Genomic DNA, 22,513 nt, shown 5'->3' with positions numbered 1-22,513 from the left:
TCGGAGAACCGGTAGTAAAAATTCTGACTGGCTCCATCCCTATCTATTCTCTGCCTCCCGATAGTTGTTAAGGCATCAGGCTAGAAATCCAGGAGATCATGAGTTCTAGACCACTTGGGCACAAAGCCAGCTGGGTGACCTTGAGCCAGTCAATCTCGCTCAGCCCTAGGAAGAAGGCACTTCCGAAAAATCTTGCCAAGAAAGCTGCAGGGATTGTCCAGCCATTCTCCATGAGTCAACACTGATTTGAAAGTATCAAAAAACAAACAAAAAACCCTACCCACCAATAGAAAAATCAGCGCTCCCTAAAGTGGTACAGTGCCATGAGACACAAAAAAGAGAACTTACATTTAACGTTGAGCGTAAAGTTTGCAAAAGCTACTTCATTGCGTTCTTCGATGCTTGCCTCACAAATGTAAACACCGGCATCGGATGATTGGGTGTTCTTTATCAGCAGCATCCCATTTTCCACAAACAGCTGCCCTGTAAACCCCAAAAGAAATGGCTAGGATAATTAAATCTGTCTCTAACCCCTTGAGGCTAAATGAAATCCATCAAACTAGGTAGGTATGCCTAGTTTAATGAAAAGAAGGACTAGGGGAGACATGATAGCAGTGTTCCAATATTTCAGGGGTTGCCACAAAGAAGAGCGAGTCAAGCTCTTCTCCAAAGCACCTGAGGGTCGAACAAGAAGCAATGGGTGGAAACTAATCAAGAGATGCAACTAAGGAACTAAGGAGAAATTTCCTGACAGTTAGAACAATTAATCAGTGGAAGAACTTGCCTGCAGAACTTGTGAATGCTTCAACACTGGAAATTTTTAAGAAAATGTTGGGTAACCATTTGTTTGAAATGGTGTAGGGTTTCCTGCCTTGGCAGGGGTTTGGGCTAGAAGGCCTCCAAGGTCCCTTCCAACTCTGTTATTATTATTATTATTATTATTAAACTTTATGTAACCACAACTAATTAGAAACAAGAACAAGTTTCCTTCATTTTGAGGACTCCCCAAAACACAAAACTATATAACATATGTGCTTTCTGAATCCATTTCAGACAGGTTTAGGCATGGGATGAGATTGGTCACTTTTGGGAACGACCTGTGGCAGAACTTGAAAGGGGTGTGTGCAACCCGACTTTTCTGCTCAGCAGTAACTTCTGAAGCCACCGATCACAGATGTTCTTCTGGATCAACTGTAATGTTCAGAAGTACTAGGGGCACCATTTTGCAGGGATTTCCCCACCCCAGTGGTAAAATTTGTTACTACCGGTTCTGTGGATGTGGCTTGGAGGTGGTGGGTAATGTGACTGGGTGGGCGTGGCCAACTTTTTTTTTTTTTACTTTTAAGAGCATTTTTTCTACAACCTTTTCAGCCGAAGAGGTTAAAGAAAAAAATGCTTTTAAAAGGCTCTTCTGATGATCCCAGCTGAGTTGCCTGATCGTCAGAGGCTTTTCTTTTCTTTTAAAAGCATTTTATTTTTTGCCTTTAAATTTTTTTTTTAAAAAAGTCTCTGACGATCAGGCAACTCAGCGGGGTTCTTCAGAGGAGCCTTTTAAAAGCATTTTTTTAACAACCTCTTTGGCCGAAGAGGTTGTAGAAAAAATATTTTTAAAAGGCTCCTCTGACGATCCCAGCTGAGCCGTGCGATCATCAGAGGCTTTTTTTTTTTTTTACTTTTAAAAGCATTTTTTCGGCCAAAGCATTTCGGCCAAAACATTTTTCTCCAGCCTGGGGCGAATGTGTAATGTAGTGAAAGTCTCTACTCCAGCTGAGAGGATCTGGATGGGGAGAAGCGAAGTATAAATAATGAAATAAATTAAAAATGGCTAAAACTTTTTTAAAGGAGGAGGAGGAGGAAGAAGAGACAAAATTCATCCTCCAAAATATGAGAAAATGTAGAAAATCCTGATTTCAGATACTATAGAATAGCAATGGACATTTTCTAGATTTATCAAATTCCGGATGGTCTTTACCCTCTCCAGAAATGTTACTTGTTCTCTCTCGCCACAAAAACGTTGTCCCTTCTGTTAAATAGAGATATCCATAAATAATCTCATACTCACTTTCCTTAATATTTCTGATGTCCTGGTTTCCAAAAATCCATCTAATAGTTGGTGGTGGTATTCCTTTGACCAGGCACTTGAATTCTACATTTTGGCCCTCCTGAACTTCCTTCACAAAATCCATTGTGTTCACAAAGGTAGGTCTCTCTGCAGATGAAAGGCAGAGATTGGAAAACAAGAAGCAGTGAAAGAATTACTATGGATGGTCTACCTCAACAAGGTGCTTCATCTTAAGGCAGTCCATCATTTCGGGATGCAACAAAGACCATTAAGCCACTACGAATGGATGTCCTATTTTGAAAGTGTGCCTTTATGTTCTGTGTGATACGTAGACTTCAGTAATTGTTCAAACAGTGAATGTCTTTTCTGAACAGTGAGAATGAAAACTTGGAAGTCAAGAAGAAACTAAACCTCCTTGAGTAGATAAGAAGCCATTAAAGAGACTTTCTTTCTTACTAGGAAAACAAAAGTCGAGATTATTACCTCAGTCATGTGATATGAGCCGTGGTGGCGCAGTGGTTAGAAGGAAGTACTGCAGGCTACTTCTGCTGACTGACTGCAATTTGGTAGTTTAAATCTTACCAAGCTCAAGGTTGATTCAGCCTTCCATCCTTCCGAAGTGAGTAAAATGGGGACCCAGATTGTTGGGGGCAAGAGGCTGACTCTGTAAACCACTTAGAGAGGGCTATAAAGCAATGTGAAGCAGTATGTAAGTCTGCTATTGCTATTACAGCAATCATCTTGCCTGTTCCAACCCCCACCTCTGATGGGTGGCCCTAGTGTTTTCACAACATTCTGAAGCAAATCAATGTATGACATTTAATTGTATTACTGTCGTGAGACAAGTAATATTAAAGATGCACACATTCAGTTCTTTGCTTATTTGCTTGATATGCTACCTGACTCAAACAATTCTTAGGAGGAAAGAAATGAAATAAAAAGATAATAACTGAATTGAAGAGAAGAGAAGAGAAGAGAAGAGAAGAGAAGAGAAGAGAAGAGAAGAGAAGAGAAGAGAAGAGAAGAGAAGAGAAGAGAATTCTTTATTGGCCAAGTGTGATTGGACACACAAGGAATTTGTCTTTGGCGCATACGCTCTCAGTGTACATAAAAAGACAAGATACATTTGTCAAGAATCATAAGGTACAACAGTTAATGATAGTCATAGGGTACAAATAAGCAATCGAATCATATTAGGAAACAATTAATATAAATCGTAAGGATACAGCAACAAGTTACCTTCATATAGTCATAAGTGGGAGGAGATGGGTGATAGGAACAATGAGAAGACTAATACCCTGTTTGCCCCAAAATAAGACAATCCCTGATAATAAGCCCAATTGGGCTTTTGAGCGCATGGCAATAAGGCCAAGCACTTATTTCAGGGTTCAAAAAAATATAAGACAGGGTCTTATTTTCAGGGAAACACGATAGTAACAGTAATGCAGCCTTAGTGAATACTTTGACAGTGTTGAGGGAATTATTTGTTTAGCAGAGTGATGGCGTTCGGGGGGAAAACAGTTCTTGTGTCTAGTTGTCTTGGTGTGCAGTGCTCTATAGTATCATTTTGAGGGTAGGAGTTGAAACAATTTATATCCAGGATGTGAGGGATCTGTAAATATTTTCACAGCCCTCTTTTTGACTCGTGCAGTATACAGGTCCTCCATGGAAGGCAGCAATTGGTAGTAATTGTTTTATTTGCAGTTCTAATTATCCTCTGAAGTCTGCATCTGTCTTGTTGGGTTACAGAACCAAACCAGACAGTTATAGAGGTATATAAATGAAGAAGAAAGTGTTAGGACAACCCACTAACTATATTTACCACTAAGCAATCTGTAACCTTTTAAAGTAAGACAAAACTTAATAACTTTATATAAGTGACGGATTTTTCTATAGACTAAAACAGAAAATACAGAAGAGTTAGCAGCGGATGCCAACAATTTAGCTAGGAAGAGGACACTGGGTGTGGTCCACACTTGCTGTAGGAAAAGAAATATAGAAAGAGGTGAGCTAAACATTCTCCTTCAATCTCCTTGAATCTTGAATCTGCAAGGTCGCATGTGGTTTTCTTCCTTGGCATGCTCTGGAAACGCATCAAAATAAAAATGCTCTTAATATGTTCTAGAGAAGTTAAGGCACTGGTGTCCATAAAAGCAGAATTAATGGACTGCACTGCATTTTATTAGCTTTGTACTCTCCACCATTTTGTCCACTGTCCCATTTTGGGTCTCAGCTACTGATCAATTTTGGATTTCATTCTGCAGATGTATTCTATATTCTACTGAAATTTGTTAAGAGTTAAGCACTTCATGCTCAATATGACATTGATAAAAGATTAGCTACACTCCAATAAACATTACTTACGGATCACGCGGATTTCAATTTGATCCATAACAGTTTTGTCGGTGTCAAATTCTCCAACACACTTGAAAATCCCACCCTGATCTGGGCGAGTGAGGGTCATCTCCAGACCCTTGGACGTTTCATCAATCACCTTCACCCGGTAAGGCACTGTATCCTCTTCAATTTCATTCTCGTCTGGATCCATCCAGGTCAGAGTGGCTTGAACCGCTCCACCTCCTCTCACTGGCAAGTCGAAAAATTGAAAAAGGCACAGTTAACATAGCATGAGAGGTGAAGGTCCTTTTCCTGTCAGGCCTGGAAGCCATATTACCTTGGTGCCTTCAGGATCCAGGCCTGCCACAATCTTACCGTGGGAAGTTGGGAGGGGGGATTGCATGAGTGAAGTAGAATTAGCACATTTCTGACATCAATACAATTGAACATGTCCAGAAATATTTGACAAGAAGAGTTCTTCATTCCTCTGAAAACAACAAAATACCTTATCCCACCAGACTTGAAATCCTAGGCTTAGAAAATTTGGAACGCCGTCGCCTTCAACAAGACCTAAGTTTAACTCATAGAATCATCTATTGTAATGTCCTTTCTGTTAAAGACTATTTCAGCTTTAATTACAATAATACAAGAGCAACCAATAGAGTTAAACTTAATGTTAACCGCTTTAATCTGGATTGCAGAAAATATGACTTCTGTAACAGAATCATCAGTGCTTGGAACACTTTACCTGACTCTGCGGTCTCTTCCCATAATCCCAAAAGCTTTAACCAAAACCTTTCTAATATTGACCTCACCCCATTCCTAAGAGGACCATAAGGGGCGTGCATAAGAGCACAAACGTGCCTACCATTCCTGTCCTATTGTTTTCTTATCCTTATATATATATATGTTTATACCTCCTAATATTTACTCATATATTATTTTTTTTGTTTACATTTATACCCCGCCCTTCTCCGAAGACTCAGGGCGGCTTACAATGTATAAGGCAATAGTCTCATTCTATTTGTATATTTTTTACAAAGTCAACTTATTGCCCCCCCAACAATCTGGGTCCTCATTTTACCTACCTTATAAAGGGTGGAAGGCTGAGTCAACCTTGGGCCGGGCTCGAACCTGCAGAGATTGCAGGCTTTGTGTTCTAATAACAGGCTTCTCTATTGCCTGAGCTATCCCGGCCTATATAATCTCTTTTTTTTGTATGATACATATATATTGTTATGACAAAATAAATAAATAAATAATAAAACTTCAAAGAGGAGTTCAAGGCCATGGTGTCCTACAGCTGTGCTGAGAAGAAAGTGGAGGTTGTCTTCTGTACGTGAAAAAACTGATTGGAGCAGTGGTGGACCTGTGGGAGAAGTGGGTAAGATCTTGAACTTTCTTTTGGGTGAGGAAAACCCGGAAGCTCTCAGATTCGAGTTTTCCCAGATGTGCCAATATGACATCTCCAATAAAAGTTAGCTTTGAGGGATTGCAAGCCTCGGAGTTTGATTTCATTGGGGGTGTTACTTGGAACCCAGACAATTGCTTCATTTCACTTGAAGAAGGTACTTGGCCTTCCCTCAAAGCTGTGGGAGTTTGTCCCAGTGATTCCAAAAGAAAATGTTCCTGCTCCTGTGCAGTGCACAAAAGTAGATGAGAGCTCAGAGGCAGTGGTGACATTCAATTATTTTTTTACTACAGGTTCTGTGGGCGCAGTTAGCATTCTCTCTGCTGCATTTAACATTGAATTCTGTGGAATATCAAGTGGGTGAAAGAGGTGACCGGCCGGGCGTGGGTGGGGCCAAGGAGGGGTATGCCCATAATCCCTAGCGGTTCGCCTGAACCGGTCCGAACCGGTAATATTTCACCCCTGAATCTGCTGTTCGTAGCTTCCAATTCATTTTGGCAAAACTTTGTTGTAAAGATGAGTGTTAAAGCTATTTTTGAAAGTAAGAAGCCTCTCAAAATAAGAAAGTAGCCCTAATGCATGTTTGGAGACTCAAGGAATCAGAGCTGGATTTTGCTGCCTTATGCTCTTATAACCTTCAGACCAGCTAATGCTGAGGAGTTTAACGGTTATCTATACGATAAAATCGTTCAGCTTCGGGATGGTTTGGACCAAGATTGCGGTGATACGGGTGAGACGGCTGAGGGTGGTCTTGGTGACATTTTATGGGATGAGTTTGACCCTGTTGCTCCCGAGGACATGGACAGGTTGTTGGGGAGGCTGAATGCCACCACATGTTTACTGGACCCGTGCCCCTCCTGGTTGGTGCTGGCCACGCAGGAGGTGACCCGAGGCTGGCTCCAGGCGATTACGAGCGCTTCTTTGGTGGAGGGTGTCTTTCCGGCCGCCTTGAAAGAGGCGGTGGTGAGGCCCCTCCTCAAGAAGCCTTCCTGACCCGCTGTTTTAGGTAATTATCGTCGTCTCCAACCCGCTCGCGAAGGTTGTTGAGAGTATGGTGGCATATCAGTTTCCTTACACCTGGATGAAACTGTCTATCTAGACCCGTTCCAGTCCGGTTTCCGCCCGGTTACAGCACGGAGACGGCTTTGGTCACAGGATGATCTCTGAGGGCCAGGATAGGGTTGTTCCTCTGCCCTGGTCCTATTAGACCTCTCAGCGGCTTTCGATACCATCGACCATGGTATCCTGCTGCGCCTGCTTGGAGGATTGGGAGTGGGAGGCACCGCATCGGTGGTTCTCCTCCTATCTCCGACCGTCGCAGTCGGTGTTGACAGGGGCAGAGGTCGGCCCCGAGGCCCCTCACTTGTGGGGTGCCACAGGGATCGATCCTCTCGCCTTCTGTTCAACATCTACATGAAGCCGCTGGGTGAGATCATCAGTGGTTCGTGTGAGGTACCAGCTGTACGCGGATGACACCCAGCTGTATTTTTCCACACCGGACCACCCCAACGGTTATCAAGTGCTGTCCCGTGCCTGGAGGCCGACGGGTCTGGATGGGGAGAAACAGGCTCAAGCTCAATCCTCCAAGACAGAGTGGCTGTGGATGCCGCATCCCGGTACAGTCAGCTAACCGCGCTGACCATCGGTGGCGAGTCATTGGCCCCGATGGAGAGGGTGCGAACTTAGCGCCCTCCTGGATGAACGGCTGTCTCTAGAAGATCATTTGACGGCCGCTCCAGGAGAGCGTTTCACCAGGTTCGCCTGGTGCGCCAGTTGCGCCTTTCTGGACCGGGAGGCCCTTTGCACGGTCACTCACGCCTTGTGACGCCTCGCCTGGATTACTGCAACGCCTCTACATGGGGCTTCCTTGAAGGGCATCCGGAGGCTGCAGTTAGTTCAGAATGCGGCTGCGCTGGTGATAGAGGGAGCCCTCGTGGCTCCCGTGATAACACCCATCCTGCGCAGGCTGCACTGGCTACCTGTGGTTTCCGGTGCGCTTCAAGGTTTTGGTGACCACCTTTAAAGCGCCCATGGCATAGGGCCGGGTTATCACGGGACCGCCTACTGCGACCAGATACCTCTCACCGACCTGCGCGCCTCACAGAGAGGGACTCTCAGGGTGCCGCCAGCTAGGCAGTGTCGGTTGGCGACGCCCAGGAAGGGCCTTCTGTGGGGCTCCCACCTCTGGAACGAACTCCCCAGGACTCCGCCAACTTCCTGACCTTCGAACCTTCCGTCGCGAGCTCAAGACACATTTATTCATCTGTGCAGGACTGGCTTAGATTTTTAAATTTAGTGGGGTTTTAAATTGATTTTAATATTTATATTTGATTTATATTTCTATTTTTAATAATTCGGGCGCTAGAATAAGTTTTTTAAGGATTATTTTAATTTGTATATTGATATTGATGTTTTATATGCCTGTAAACCGCCCTGAGTCCTTTGGGAGATAGGGCGGTATATAAATTCGAATAATAAATAAATAAATAAATAAAAATAAATAAATAATAATTCTGAGAGTTTTGTTTTTATCGCACTCGATCCTTTTTTTAACCTCAAGTTATTTACAGCTTGGTGAGGAAGTAATTTACTATCTTGGCAAATTCCTATCTAAAAACCAACTGAATACAATTCTCTTTTATCTCTTTTACCAAATCACTTTGAACAATGTTAGCCAAAATCAATGTTTGGACAGACATGGGAAAGTCTAGACGCACATAAAAATAGGAACCACTAATTATAGGTATAATCGTCACCTGGCCGTCGAGTTCCAAAAAATTCCAACAACCCACCAGTTTGAAACTCTGCAGAGGACCAAGTCACTGGAATCTTCCCAAAGAAATTTTAAACTTCAAACTAAAACTGTTGGTTGTTCAAATCTGTGCTAGAGAAATTTTGGTCTGCTGGTGCTGTATAATATCAATCCACACCAGCTTCAGCCGAGGAGGCCAATATCAAAAACGAGAGTGCAGGAGACCGGCAACAGGTTTGAAAGCCCCCAGATCTGGATTAATAATTTTCCATTCAAATAATATTTTCAACCTATAAGCTGGGGAGAGCGATGGGCACAGGGGTGAAATCCAGCAGGTTCTGACAGGTTCTCGAGAACCGGTGGTGGAAATTTTGAGTAGTTCAGAGCACCCAGTAAATACCACCTCTGGCTGGCCCCAAGGTGGGGTGGGAATGAAGATTTTGCAATATCCTTCCTCCTGGAGTGGGGTGGGAATGGAGATTTTGCAGTATCCTTCCCCTGCCACACTCACAGAACTGGATTTCACCACTGAAAAATTGGATTTCACCACTGGGTGGGGAGGAAAGAGGCAGCCTAGGAAAAGATGTTGAGACTTTAGAAAGAGTGACGAGAAAAGCAACAAAGATGATTAGGGGACTGGAGGCTAAAACATACGATGAATGGTTGCAGGAACTGGGCATGGCTAGTCTAGTGAAGAGAAGGACCTGGGGAGACATGATAGCAGTGTTTCAATATTTGAGGCGCTGCCACAGAGAGGAGGGGGTCAAGCTATTCTTCAAAGCACCTGAAGGCCAGACAAGGAATAATGGATGGAAACTGAACAAGGAGAGATTCAACCTGGAAATAAGGAGAAATTTTCTGACAGTGAGAGCAATCAACCAATGGAACAGAAGTTGCCTTCAGAAGTTGTGGGAGCTTCATCATTGGAAGCCTTCAAGAAGAGACTGGACAGCCCCTTGTCAAAAATGGAATAGGGTCTCCTGCTTCAGCAGGGGGTTGAAATAGATGACCTACAAGGTCCCTTTCAACTCTGTTATTCTGTTCTAAGGTCTTGCCTTGGACAGTCTTGGTCTAAGTAGGACAATGTGATTCAGTTTTATTCAAGGTTCTTTTCTTTCTTTATCTGACCAATGAAGAGATGTTATAGGACAAATTGTGCATTTGGGTTGCAATGCATAACTGAGCTCCGCCAATCCACCCTCTCTCCCACTGGGTAAAATATCACCCTGATGTCACTTTTATACACGTAGAGTTAATTTTTCTGCACTTACCTTTGCATAAAAAATATGCCTGTGTGTTCAGTTCCACGTTCCCATTTATAGGAATAATTTCCAGAGATTCCTTGGCACCCTGTACAGCCCCTTGGGAGAGAGAGAGAAAAAATACCATTGAAAAACTTCCATAAAAATCTTGTTTTTCTGATAATAATGAGCAAAACCATCTCAATAAATGAGACAATATTTTTTTTTCTGAAGATATCCAAAGGACTGCAGCTGAAGACCACACTTGGCAATAAAGTAATCTTGTAGGATTTCCCCTCCATAAAGCAGGTAGGGACATACAGAGAAGTAAATAGAAGTGGATAACCATTTAGATAGGAGCCAGCAGTGTGCAGCAGCTGCTAAAAAAGCCAACACAGTTCTGGGCTGCATAAACAGAAGGATAGAATCAAGATCACATGAAGTCTTAATACCACTTCATAATGCCTTGGTAAGGCCACACTTGGAATATTGCATTCAGTTTTGGTCGCCACGATGTAAAAAAGATGTTGAGACTCTAGAAAGAGTGCAGAGAAGAGCAACAAAGATGATTAGGGGACTGGAGGCTAAAACATATGAAGAACGGTTGCAGGAACTGGGTATGTCTAGTTTAATAAAAAGAAGGACTAGGGGAGACATGATAGCAGTGTTCCAATATCTCAGGGGTTGCCACAAAGAAGAGGGAGTTGGGCTGTTCTCCAAAGCACCTGAGGGTAGAACAAGAAGCAATGGGTGGAAACTGATCAAGGAAAGAAGCAACTTAGAACTAAGGAGAAATTTCCTGACAGTTAGAACAATTAATAAGTGGAACGACTTGCCTGCAGAAGTTATGAATGCTCCAACACTGGAAATTTTTAAGAAAATGTTGGATAACCATCTGACTGAGATGGTGTAGGGTTTCCTGCCTGGGCAGGGGGTTGGACTAGAAGGCCTCCAAGGTCCCTTCCAACTCTGTTGTTATATTATATTATATATAAATAAGAGTCAGGGTTCAACAAAAACTGAACTTAAATGAAAAAAAATGAAAACTTAATTATCAAATGCAATGTAGAGTAATTTTGCACAATCACCTTAAAAAGTATAGCTCATCAATTGTTCCTGAGGACCATACCAAGCTCAGAGATCCAGGTGTTCTGGAGGCATGATGTTTTGCAGTTGGTTGTAAGCTGTGAATTGCAATCTGTACTAAGCAAACTTTACAACAAAGCAATCATTTGGGGTAGCAATAACAATTTTTAGATTGTTTTAGATTTTTGTTATTGGATGTAGTACCCATACTTTAGAATAGAATAGAATAGAATAGAATAGAATAGAATAGAATAGAATAGAATAGAATAGAATAGAATAGAATAGAATAGAATTCTTTATTGGCCAAGTGTGATTGGACACAGAAGGAATTTGTCGTTGGTGCATATGCTCTCAGTGTACATAAAAAGACAAAATACATTCGTCAAGAATCATAAGGTAACAACACTTAATGATAGTCTTAGGGTACAAATAAGCAATCAAATCATGCTAGGAAACAATTGATATAAATATAAATTGTAAGGATACAAGCAGCAAAGTTACAGTCATGCAGTCATAAGTGGGAGGAGATGGGTGATAGGAATGATGAGAAGACGAATAGTAATAGTAATGCAGACTTAATGAATAGTTTGACAGTGTTGAGGGAATTATTTGTTTAGCAGAGTGATGGTGTTCGGGGAAAAACTGTTCTTGTGTCTAGTTGTCTTGGTGTGCAGTGCTCTATACTGTCATTTTGAGAGTAGGAGTTGAAACAATTTATGTCCAGAATGCGAAAGGTCTGTAAATTAGCCAATTTTTAATGAGAAAAAGAAATGAAACACTTATCTGTGTATTATAGCCCCTATGGCTTGGAATGTATCTAGTGTGACCAGATGTTAATGTCCTTCTAACTACGCACAATATTTACATGTGTCTTTTTTTTACTCAAAATATTTCAAAGCCAAACAAAATATATTTTATCAGGTATTGCAGAAAGCTCTAGATGCCAACACAAAAATGCCTATAGGATTATAGGTTTAATGTGGAAACTTCTCCTACAGAAATTGCATTCTATAGAAATGACTATTTTGGAACCAATATGCTTTAGGGGAGGGGAAACAAAAACGGGAAACAGACTACCAAAACTGATAAGCCACAGGAAATAGAAGATTTTTTTCCCCAAATCCAGGTATTGCATCTTTAAAGGTAGCATACCCTGTATTAATTATGGCTTCTCTCTAAACCACTTGGTAATTCTCTTGATTACAGCAGAAATTCTGATGCCAACATTTGTGTTCTCCAAAATTATTTTTTTCTCCAGAAATTAGTTTAGTTGGATGGAAGTATCTAACTGTCCCAGGAGGCATTAGCTCTACCATAGATGAATCCAGATGAGAAGATCCAAAGATTCAGAGATATACCAACTTCCCAACAATCATCTGCAGAGATTCTCAGTCATCCAGGTCATGGTTGTCCCAAAGGTGCTTTTTCAGGAGGCAACTGGACTTTCTTGTTTTTTCTTTGAAGACATTTCGCTTCTCATCCAAGAAGTTTCTTCAGCTCTGACAGGATAGTGGGGAATGGAAGGATTTATATTCCTTGCAGACAGCTGGTCATCTGGAGAGATTCTCAGTCATCCAGGTCATGGTTGTCCCAAAATTGCAGACTACAGGAACCAGGAGCACCACTCAGGTGACCCTGAGGACACAAATTAACTTCCAAGTGCTTCAACAACCCTCTAAAAGGATGCAAATGACCAGCTGTCCTGCAAGGAGTATAAATCCTTCCATTCCCCACTGTCCTGTCAGAGCTGAAGAAGCTTCTTGGATGAGAAGCGAAACGTCTTTAAAGAAAAAAACAAGAAAGTCCAGTTGCCTCCTGAAAAAGCACCTTTGGGACTCCTCAACAACCTTAAGCAAACTCTTAAGAACAGATTTTTTTTTTTAAAAAAAGGAGGGAGTTTAACATAAGGGACCTGGAATCACAGAAAAATGATACTACTGGATGAAGAAGTTGCAAGTATATGCCACCCAGCTACTCTTTTGACTGCACAATCTTCTTGCGTCTTTACATCAGAATAGAATAGAATAGAATAGAATAGAATAGAATAGAATAGAATAGAATAGAATAGAATAGAATTCTTTATTAGCCAAGTGTGATTGGACACACAAGGAATTTGTCTTGGTGCATACGCTCTCAGTGTACATAAAAGAAAAGATACGTTCAGATAGGATAGGATAGAATAGAATAGAATAGAATAGAATAGAATAGAATAGAATAGAATAGAATAGAATAGAATAGAATTTTTTTATTGGCAAGTGTGATTGGACACACAAGGAATTTTTCTTGGTGCATATGCTTTCCGTGTACATAAAAGACAAGAAAAGTCTTCTTTGCCCTCAATGTAAACCAGAAGGGTTGTATTACAGCTCCCATCACCTTTCCAGACAACATGAAATTTGTTACTTGGGGAAACCTAGGAGTTATAGTTCAAACACATCTGCCAGGAATCTGCTCTAGACAGACTGACTTGGCTTAACCAACTGAGAATGAAATAGATTCAGACCATTTCCTCCCAGCACTCAGCACCCAGCACTCTAGACGTGCCCCCTACCAAAATGCCTCCCTCCTCCTCTTTCAAAATTCTTGGCCTGTAGGCATCTTACCTGCTGCAAAAATGAAAATGACCAGAAACTGTTCTGCTCCCATCTCAGTGGGGGCTAGGATTCGGAATTGGACTTCTTCCTTGGCACCAGCAATCTGAAAGGATTCCTGGACCCTGGGAAGTTTATAAAAGAGACCCTCCTCCCTCCGACCTCCCTTTCTGTCTCCCCTCCTCCCTGTCCTGTATCTCCATGTCTGCAGGGGAGGAAAAGGAAAGAGGAAATTAAGCTGGGAGTGGGGGGGAAAGATAGAGGAAAGGAAGGTCTATACATCTGTGTGTCTACAGGTGGGTGTGTCTCTCCATGGGTGTATTTCTGTCGTGGGTGTGTGCCTGTTGAATACTCCCTACTTGTGCCTTTATTTACTTTGTATATGCATTTGCACAGTTGTTGTTTTTTTTATTATCATCATCTTTTGGGGTAATTGCATTCTAGAGCTCAACAGACCAGCTCTTCTCTTTGATTCATAATTGTAGAAAGTTAGCACCCACCCCTCTCCTAGAAGAATGAAATATTTTGAGAAATATTAAAAAGGCAGAATATTATATTTCCCGGGATGAGAAATGGAGAAACATGCTCTTGGAAAGCAGCCCCCTCCCCACCTTCCTTAATAGCCCACAGCAGATGTCAGCACTTAAGAGATAAAAAGATAGCTAGCTCTATTCATAAGCAAATTCCCTGCAGCAAGGACTGAACAAAGGTAGGATTAGCCCTCAGCCACAATACGAATTGCCCAACAAGCCCCTTCATTGCACCAGCCAAACTTCAACGAAACCTGGGAGCTGAGACAACCTACAGAGCCAGCTACGAGCCCTACAACAGCCAATAGAATACATGTTCTTGCACAGGAACAGGAAGCTCAAGTTCAAAGCCCACGAGAAGGTATAAAAATCCCTCACTCTCAACTCCATGTGGCCAGCTACCCAGAATCACACGTACTTTGGTGGTTCTGCTTCATCATTAAACCATCTTTCCAATCACCCTCCATTTTTCCAGTGTCTTTCTCCCAGTTTAGAACCGAACCAGATAGATATTTATTCCAACGTATTCATAGAGTACCTCCATTAATAAAGACATTGTACACATTTGTTCAATTTATATAGCTGCCTATCTCACATACATCTCCCTGGGTAACTTACAGGGTTGCTGTTTTTTAAGTACAAAAACAACCAAAATCATAATAACAGACAATTGAGACAATAAAGAGCATTGAAACCATTTAAAAAAAACAAAACTGCAGTGTAATAATCTCTGTAGCCTCCACACCACCTCTACCAGATCTAGATGGCAAAACCACATCTTCAGGACCTTCTGGAAGGCCAACGAAACAGTGGTGGAATTCAAGTTTTTTTACTACCAGTTCTGTGGGTGTGGCTTGGTGGGCATGGCTTGGTAGGCGTGGCAGGGGAAGGATACTGCGAAATCCCCATTCCCTCCCCACTCCTGGGGGAAGGATATTGCAAATCTCCATTCCCACCCCCCTCCAAGGGAAGGATACTGCAAAATCTCCACTCCCACCCCATTCTAGGGCCAGCCAGAGGTGGCATTTCCCAGTTCTCCGAACTACTCAAAATTTCCACTACCGGTTCTCTAGAACCTGTCAGAACCTGCTGAATAGCACCCCTGCAACAAAGGTAGAGTCAGTCTGATCTTAGGGTGAATGAGGTTCCACAGGGTGGATACCATGGCAGAAAAGGCTCTCTTCCTGGGTCTTGCCAGATTCATTTATTTAGGATATTTATATTGCTGCCTACTTTCACATGGCGACTCACGGCAGCTTACAAGAGTATGAAAACCTCACATAAAAAAACAATAAAACTAATAAAAGAGAGAATCATATAATAAATTAATAAAATAATAAAATAAAATAACGCCCTGCACATCACACGAGCCATTTAACGGGCTCCATCCAGTGGTGATCATCGGAACTTTTTTTTTTTTTTTACTTTTTAAGAATTTTTTTACTACTGGTTCAGGAGAATAGGTAGTAAAAAAATGCTTTTAATTTTTTTTTTTAAAGGCTCAGATGATCGCTTGGCACAGCTGTGATCGTCCGAGCCTTTTTTTTTTTTCTTTTTTAAAGCATTTTTTTACTAACTGGTAGTAAAAAAAAAATTCTTTAAAAAGGTAAAAAAAAAAATGGTTCCCAAGATCACAGCTGTGCCACACGATTGTCGGAACATTGTTGTTGTTGTTGTTTTACTTTTTTAAAGCCTTTTTTTAATACCGGTTTGGGCAAATAGGTAGTAAAAAAAATGCTTTACATTTTTTTAAAAAAAGGTTCCAATGATCACGCGACACATCTGTGATCGTCAGAACCTTTTTTTTTACTTTTTTAAAGCATTTTTTACTACCTATTCGCCCACACCAGGAGTAAAAAATGCTTTAAAAAAGTTTTTTTAAAATGCTTCCAAGATCGCACAGCACAGTTGATTTCCACACACACACACACACACACTGTTCTACCTACCTTTCCAAGCCAACTTTTGGTGCGTGCTGCACAGCATGTGTTTTTCTGCAAACTGCGCATCCATGCACCCAGCCCACGCTTGGCACGCAGTGCGCATGCACAGCCAGCGAACCGGTAGCAAACCGGTTCAGATTTCACCCCTGGGCCACATTGGTATAATCAGTGATGGGATTCAGCCAGTTCGCACCACTTCGGGAGAACCGGTTGTTAACTTTCTGAGCAGTTTGGCAAACTGGTTGTTGGAAGAAATCATTAGGAAAGAGAACCGGTTGTTAAATTACTTGAATCTCACCACTGGGTATAATATACATTAAGCTGCAACAAAAGTCTCAGTACATGTTTTTTTTCAAAGACAGGACACAGTCATAGATATATTCTGATCCCCTTTGACTTGGATGTTCTTGCAAATGGCTGAATTATAGCACCGCAAGAGGTTCATTTCTCTCTCCCTTAGTCTGAACAAGGATTTATTATCTGCGTGAGTCACACACGGTACTAAATCAAGCCATAGCCCTGCATGAAGCCACCTTCTTGAGACAATGAGTCCAAGGCAATTTAAATTAGCCAATCTTTGATTGTTATTTTTCTTTTTCTGAAATAAGGATGGAAATTGGAGTTGGAGGTTATCAGAGGCAAATTTATTTCCACTTTCACAAAAGAAAACCAGAGGTGGGTTTCAGCAGGTTCTGGAGAACCGGTAGCGGAAATTTTGAGTAGTTCGGAGAACTGGTAAATACCGACTGCCCCCCCCCAATCTATTCTCTGCCTCCCGAGTCTCAGCTCATCAGGACAAAATGGAGATTTTGCAATATCCTTCACCTGCCACGCCCACCAAGCCACACCCACAGAACCAGTAGTAAAAAAAATTTGAAACCTACCACCTAAGAAAACCCTTCAAATTCTACAAAACAATCCCAAAGTAAGTTGCTATTTGAAACTTTCTCTCGTTTTATTTATATATATTGATAAATTATGTCCTTATTTGATAATTTGTTTAGTAACAATATAGATTTTTTCCAGGAGGATCTGTTCCAGCCTGGTGTTTCACGTTTTCCAACAGTACACCCATTGTCCCTTGGTTGATGGGTTGGTTCAATCAGAACAGAACTGAAAGGGACCTTGGAGGTCTGCTAGTCCAACCCCCTGCTCAAACTGGAAACCCTATAGGATTTCAAACAGTACACAGGTCCTCAATGGAAGGCAGGTTGGTAGCCATTGTTTTTTCTGCAGTTCTAATTATCCTCTGAAGTCTGTGTCTGTCTTGTTGGGTTGCAGAACCAAACCAGACAGTTATAGAGGTGCAGATGACAGGCTCAATAATTCCTCTGTAGATCTGGATCAGCAGCTCCTTGGGCAGTTCCAGCTTTCTGAGATGGCACAGAAAGAATACTCTTTGTTGTGCTTTTTTTATCACATTTCTGATGTTAGGTGTCCATTTTAGATCTTGCAATATGATAGAACCTAAAAATTTGAAGGTCTCTACTGTTGATACTGTGTTGTCTAGTATTGTAAGAGGTGGAAGTATGGAAGGGTTTTGACTGGATGGTGGGGAATGGAGGGATGAATCAGAGCTGAAGTAGCTTCTTGGATGAGAAGCGAAACCTCTTCAAAGAAAAAACAAGAAAAGTCCAGTTGCCTCCTGAAAAGCACCTTTGAGACAACCATGACCTGAACAACCGAGAGTCTCCATAGACTTTTAACCACCTGCTTTAAGTTAAGGCAAGGCTGCTACTAACCTTTAATGTTTACTTTTTCCTTCCTTGATAGAACCCACAGCTGGGTTTTCTCATCCTCCTGAACCATCGGTTTGTTTCATTCAGATAAGCTCAACTACTCAGCATGGTTGAAAAATGCGTTTTTAGCATGAAGCAGATCACTACGGTTTATTCCACAAAACATGGTTAAAACAAACCATGAATTGAGAATACAAGCCAATATAACCAAGCTGTTTTATAATGAGTTGTCTTATCTTGCTGGCAGCTGTCATTATGTTCTAATAGATACCCTTTACAGCTCAGGCTTAATCACGTAGCAAACCTTCTGTTAAGAGCATTGCGGTATCTCCTTGTAAAACTATTGGTCTGTTTTATAGATGGAGAATTGTCTGCTAGGATACGCTGCAGATGCAAGAAAGCCAAGGAGTGTCACAAGATGGGGAAAACAACCCCAGTCCTACTCACTGGAAGACACGTAGGATGATTCCTTATGACATCCTCCGGGAATGCAAATGACTAGAGCCAACCGCTTGGAAAACAATGGGTGTTTATTGTGGTGCAAGGATCCTGACTCATCCCTCCCAGATGGAGGGGAGGGGGTCTCGCTTGCTGGCTTGCTCTGATATGTAAGCCAGGTCAGGTTGGAAAACCATTATCTGCATCTCTGTGGATGGTAAACATTCCACAGAGGACAACAAAGATAAATAAAGCATCCAGCACACAATGGACTTTGTCCAAAGACAGAAACATCCTGTTGTATTTATTCCCCTATTGTCTCATCTCACAAACCACACCCCAATGCAAAGGGACAATGAAACAGGGCTTTTCAGTGACGCAAGAAACAACATTAACTTGTAAATAAACTTGGTGTCCAATAACCACATTGATAAACCAGAAGCCTTGTCCTTCAGACCCCCCAGATTAGTCTGGATCTCTTTTCTCCCAAAAACCAAGAAGCATCAAGAAGTCCCCCTAAATCTGCAGAGATCCTTGAAGATGAGGCTGGAGGCTAAAACCTATGAAGAATGGTTGCAGGAACTGGGTATGTCTAGTTTGATGAAAAGAAGGACTAGGGGAGACATGATAGCAGTGCTCCAATATCTCAGGGGCTGTCACAAAGAAGAGGGAGTCAAGACCTAAGTTTAACTCATAGAATCATCTATTGTAATGTCCTTCAAAGACTACTTCAGCTTTAATTGCAATAATACAAGAGCAACCAATAGATTTAAACTTAATGTCAACCGCTTTAATCTAGATTGCAGAAAATATGACTTCTGTAACAGAATCATCAGTGCTTGGAATACTTTACCTGACTCTGTGGTCTCTTTAACCAAAAACTTTCTACTATTGACCTCATGCCATTCCTAAGAGGACCATAAGGGGCGTGCATAAGCGCACAAATGTGCCTACCGTTCCTGTCCTATTGATAGTTACATATATTGTGACAAAATAAATAAATAAATAAATAAATAAAAGCTATTCTCCAAAGCACCTGAGGGCAGGACAAGAAACAATGGGTAGAAACTAATCAAGGAGAGAAGCAACTTAAAACTAAGGAGAAATTTCCTGACAGTTGGAACAATGAATCAGTGGAACAACTTGCCTCCAGAAGTTGTAAATGCTCCAATACTGGAAGTTTTTAAGAAGATGTTGGACAACCATTTGTCTGAAGTGGTGTAGGGCTTCCTGCCTAAGCAGGGGGTTGGACTAGAAGACCTCCAAGGTCCCTTCCAACTCTGTTATTCTGTTAAGGTCACCTACCTGGCTTCCTGCCTAAGGCAGAACTCAGGTTCTTCTGGTTTCTAGCCCAATGTCTTAATCACTATACCAAACTGGCTGTCACTTGCCATGTATTTCAACCACAGTCTAACCCTAACCCTAACCCTAGCCCTAAAATCACCTGCCAATTTTTTCTTGGTTGGTTATTCGAACTCTTGCCTTGACATCTCCAGATGTTTTATTATTATTTTTCTTTGATTGTTAATCATTAGCCTGAATGATGTAATGCTTGATTGCCCTGCACTGAATTTCAGTTAGGATCTGTAAACAAATTACCTGGAGCCATGGGTAACGAACATTCTTTGAAGCCTTGATCCCTCCGGTTTTTGTTTAATCTTATGCCCTCCCTCCATTCTGGTTTATTTTTTTCTCTTTCTTCAATGTGATGTAACAGCACTGGGGTTCAGGGTCAGACCGGGTAATGAGTGATAGGTCAGGGAGAATTGTTGTGCTACTGGGCTGTACACCAAGTACATGGCATGTTTGTCAACCATTCATAGTCAATGGATTCCCCAGATACAGAGTCAAATTAACTGTCTTTTTGCCATGAGGAGGGGAAAAAAGACATCCAGCATTTCCCTCACTCACAGCGTACCTCATTATCCTCAAGACCAATTCTCTACTCTAGACAATGCAGCATCTTTAGTAAAACAATGCGTTTTTTCCATGCAATGCCAACTTTCTAAATATAGCTCTTTGGGGACTTGTATAAGCCTATTACTTTAGCATTAGCTGTAATTACAATTCACTATCTAACACAGATTCCCATCATGGACTTTGCTTGTATACAGTATATGAAAAAGGGATAATGGCAATAGCAATTGCACTTAGACATATACAGCGCTTCACAGTGCTTTTAAAGCCGTCTCTAAGCGGTTTACAGAGTCAGCCTCTTGCCCCCAACAATCTGGGTTCTCATTTTACCCACCTCGGAAGGATGGAAGGCTGAGTCAACCTTGAGGAAGGAAGGAAGGAAGGAAGGAAGGAAGGAAGGAAGGAAGGAAGGAAGGAAGGAAGGAAGGAAGGAAGGAAGATAGCAATAGACTTACATACCGCTTCACAGTGCTTTTACAGCCCTCTCTAAGCGGTTTACAGAGTCAGCCTATTGCCCCCAACAATCTGGGTCCTCATTTTACCCACCTCGGAAGGATGGAAGGCTGAGTCAACCTTGAGCCTGGTGAGATTTGAACTGCCAAATTGCAGGCAGCCGGCAGGCAGCAGAAGGAGCCTGCAAGTACTGCATTCTAACCACTACAGTCACCTCAGCTCTTCTAATAAGATAATGATCTTATTTCATGATCATAAACCATTAACACAACTTATCTTTTAGAAAATGTCCCCTATGTTGCCCAAAGCTAGAAATTTAATAATGATCAAAGAACAATAATAATTTCATGAAGCAAAATCCATTAAGATCCATCTCAGCAAACTCATTCTACCCACCTTCCTTGTGGCTCATAATTTCAACAGTATCCTCAAGATGGATTTTAGGTCAGATTTAGGCCAGATTCCCTGCAGGAATAAAATGTTCCCATTTTATTCCTGCAGGGATCATTTACCAGAACTGGAGGCCTTTAAATCCATCAATGAATGCGGCTTTTATCCAAAAGGGTTTTCTCTCCTCATCCCCACTTTCTTCTCTATCATTCCTTTTGTATTCCTTTTTTCAGCACTTTGGCCATAATGATGAGTTGGTAGTTCATTCAGGCTAACTCTGCCCTCTGCCAGGAGTTTGATCCTGACCGGCTCAAGATTGACTCAGCCATCCATCCTTCTAAACAGGGCTGTCTTAATGCATGGGCCTGATGGGCACTTGCTGATGGGCCCCATGAGCATAGGGGCCCCATACTAATCTGTGTATGTTAACCCTTCAATGCACCTTGTACATATACCGTATTTTTCAGAGTATAAGACGCACCTTTTTCTCCCAAAAAAGAGGGTGAAAATCTGGGTGCGTCTTATACTCCGAATGTAGCCCCGCTCAGCTTCTCAAATGGAGGTTTCAGAGGCTGAAAGAAGCTTCAGAAAAGAAGCCCCCAAACAGAACTTCAGAAAAAAAGCCCCAAACAGAGCTTCAGAAAAAAAAGCCCCAAACAGAACTTCAGAAAAGAAGCCCCCAAACAAAGCTTCAGAGGCTTTTTTTTCTGAAGTTCTGCTTCGGAGGCTTTCAGAGGCAGAAAAAAGTTTTTTCTGAAACCGAGTTTAAGAGGCAGGGAAAAAAAGCCAAAAAAAGCAAGGCACAGAGCTCACAACCAAAGAACCTGTTGCTAAAATTCACCTCTGGGAACAGCTGGTTGGGGGTATTCCAGGTGGCTTATCCACCAGCCAATCAGCCTTTTTCTTATTTTCCTCCCCAAAAACTAAGATGCATCTTATATTCCGGTGTGTCTTATACTCCGAAAAATACCATAAATACAGCAACTTAATAGCTTACTGAGTATTATTGTGTTTTCAAGCCTCGTGTATTGTTTAAATGTTCATCATGTTGATTAGTTGTTGCTGGACAGCATGTTTTTAATGTTTCAACACTGAGTTTGTTGGAAGTGCCAATAAAATAAATATATGTTTAATTTTATCGACCATTTACATTTTTATTCCTGTGAGAAGTTGTCGTAGGGGCCCCAGTAGAGGTGAAATGCTACCGGTTTGCTCCAGTTTGGGCAAACTGGTAGTGATAAAAACTACAAGTTCGGGTAAAATGGTAGTAAAAAAAAAAGCTACTGGTTTGGAGTGAACGGGAGTTTAAAAAAAGCTACCAGTTCGGACAAACCGGTAGTTAACTACCGGTTTGATTGAACTGGTAGTTTAAAAAAGCTACCGGTTCTTCTAAACTGGTATTTCTGATGATCAGCTGTGCCAAGCGGTTTAGCTTTGCTAGAAAGCAGGAAATCCTGCTTTCTCGTGAAGCTAAGTCATGCGGCACAGCTGATCCCCCCCTCCCTCGCTGTTCTACTTACCTTCCCAACCCTCCTTTTGGCGCATACTGCACATGCACACGCAGCGTGCATTTGGCATGCAGCACATGTTTGGCGTGCACTGCACATGTGCGTATGCATCACG

The 22,513-nt window shown here is 41.8% G+C and overlaps 1 protein-coding gene across 3 annotated transcripts in view; it reads right to left on the bottom strand.

The window, feature by feature from the left end:
- The window catches only part of LOC131204332 (neural cell adhesion molecule 1-like), a 48,116-nt gene that overhangs the window by 8,252 nt on the left and 17,351 nt on the right, over window positions 1–22,513 (bottom strand). For all 3 annotated transcript variants that reach the window (XM_058195509.1, XM_058195508.1, XM_058195507.1), the window contains 4 exons: window positions 9,834–9,923; window positions 4,427–4,648; window positions 2,063–2,209; window positions 349–483 (listed from right to left, as the gene is read on the bottom strand). In XM_058195509.1, the coding sequence (XP_058051492.1) occupies window positions 349–483; window positions 2,063–2,209; window positions 4,427–4,648; window positions 9,834–9,923 (594 nt within the window). The remainder of the gene's footprint in view (window positions 1–348; window positions 484–2,062; window positions 2,210–4,426; window positions 4,649–9,833; window positions 9,924–22,513) is intronic.

The sequence above is a fragment of the Ahaetulla prasina genome, chromosome 10, assembly GCF_028640845.1.
Source record: "Ahaetulla prasina isolate Xishuangbanna chromosome 10, ASM2864084v1, whole genome shotgun sequence".
In the NCBI taxonomy this organism is placed as follows: Eukaryota; Metazoa; Chordata; class Lepidosauria; order Squamata; family Colubridae; genus Ahaetulla; species Ahaetulla prasina.
Note: the sequence above shows the minus strand (reverse complement) of the source record. Positions and strands in the feature narration are given on the sequence as shown.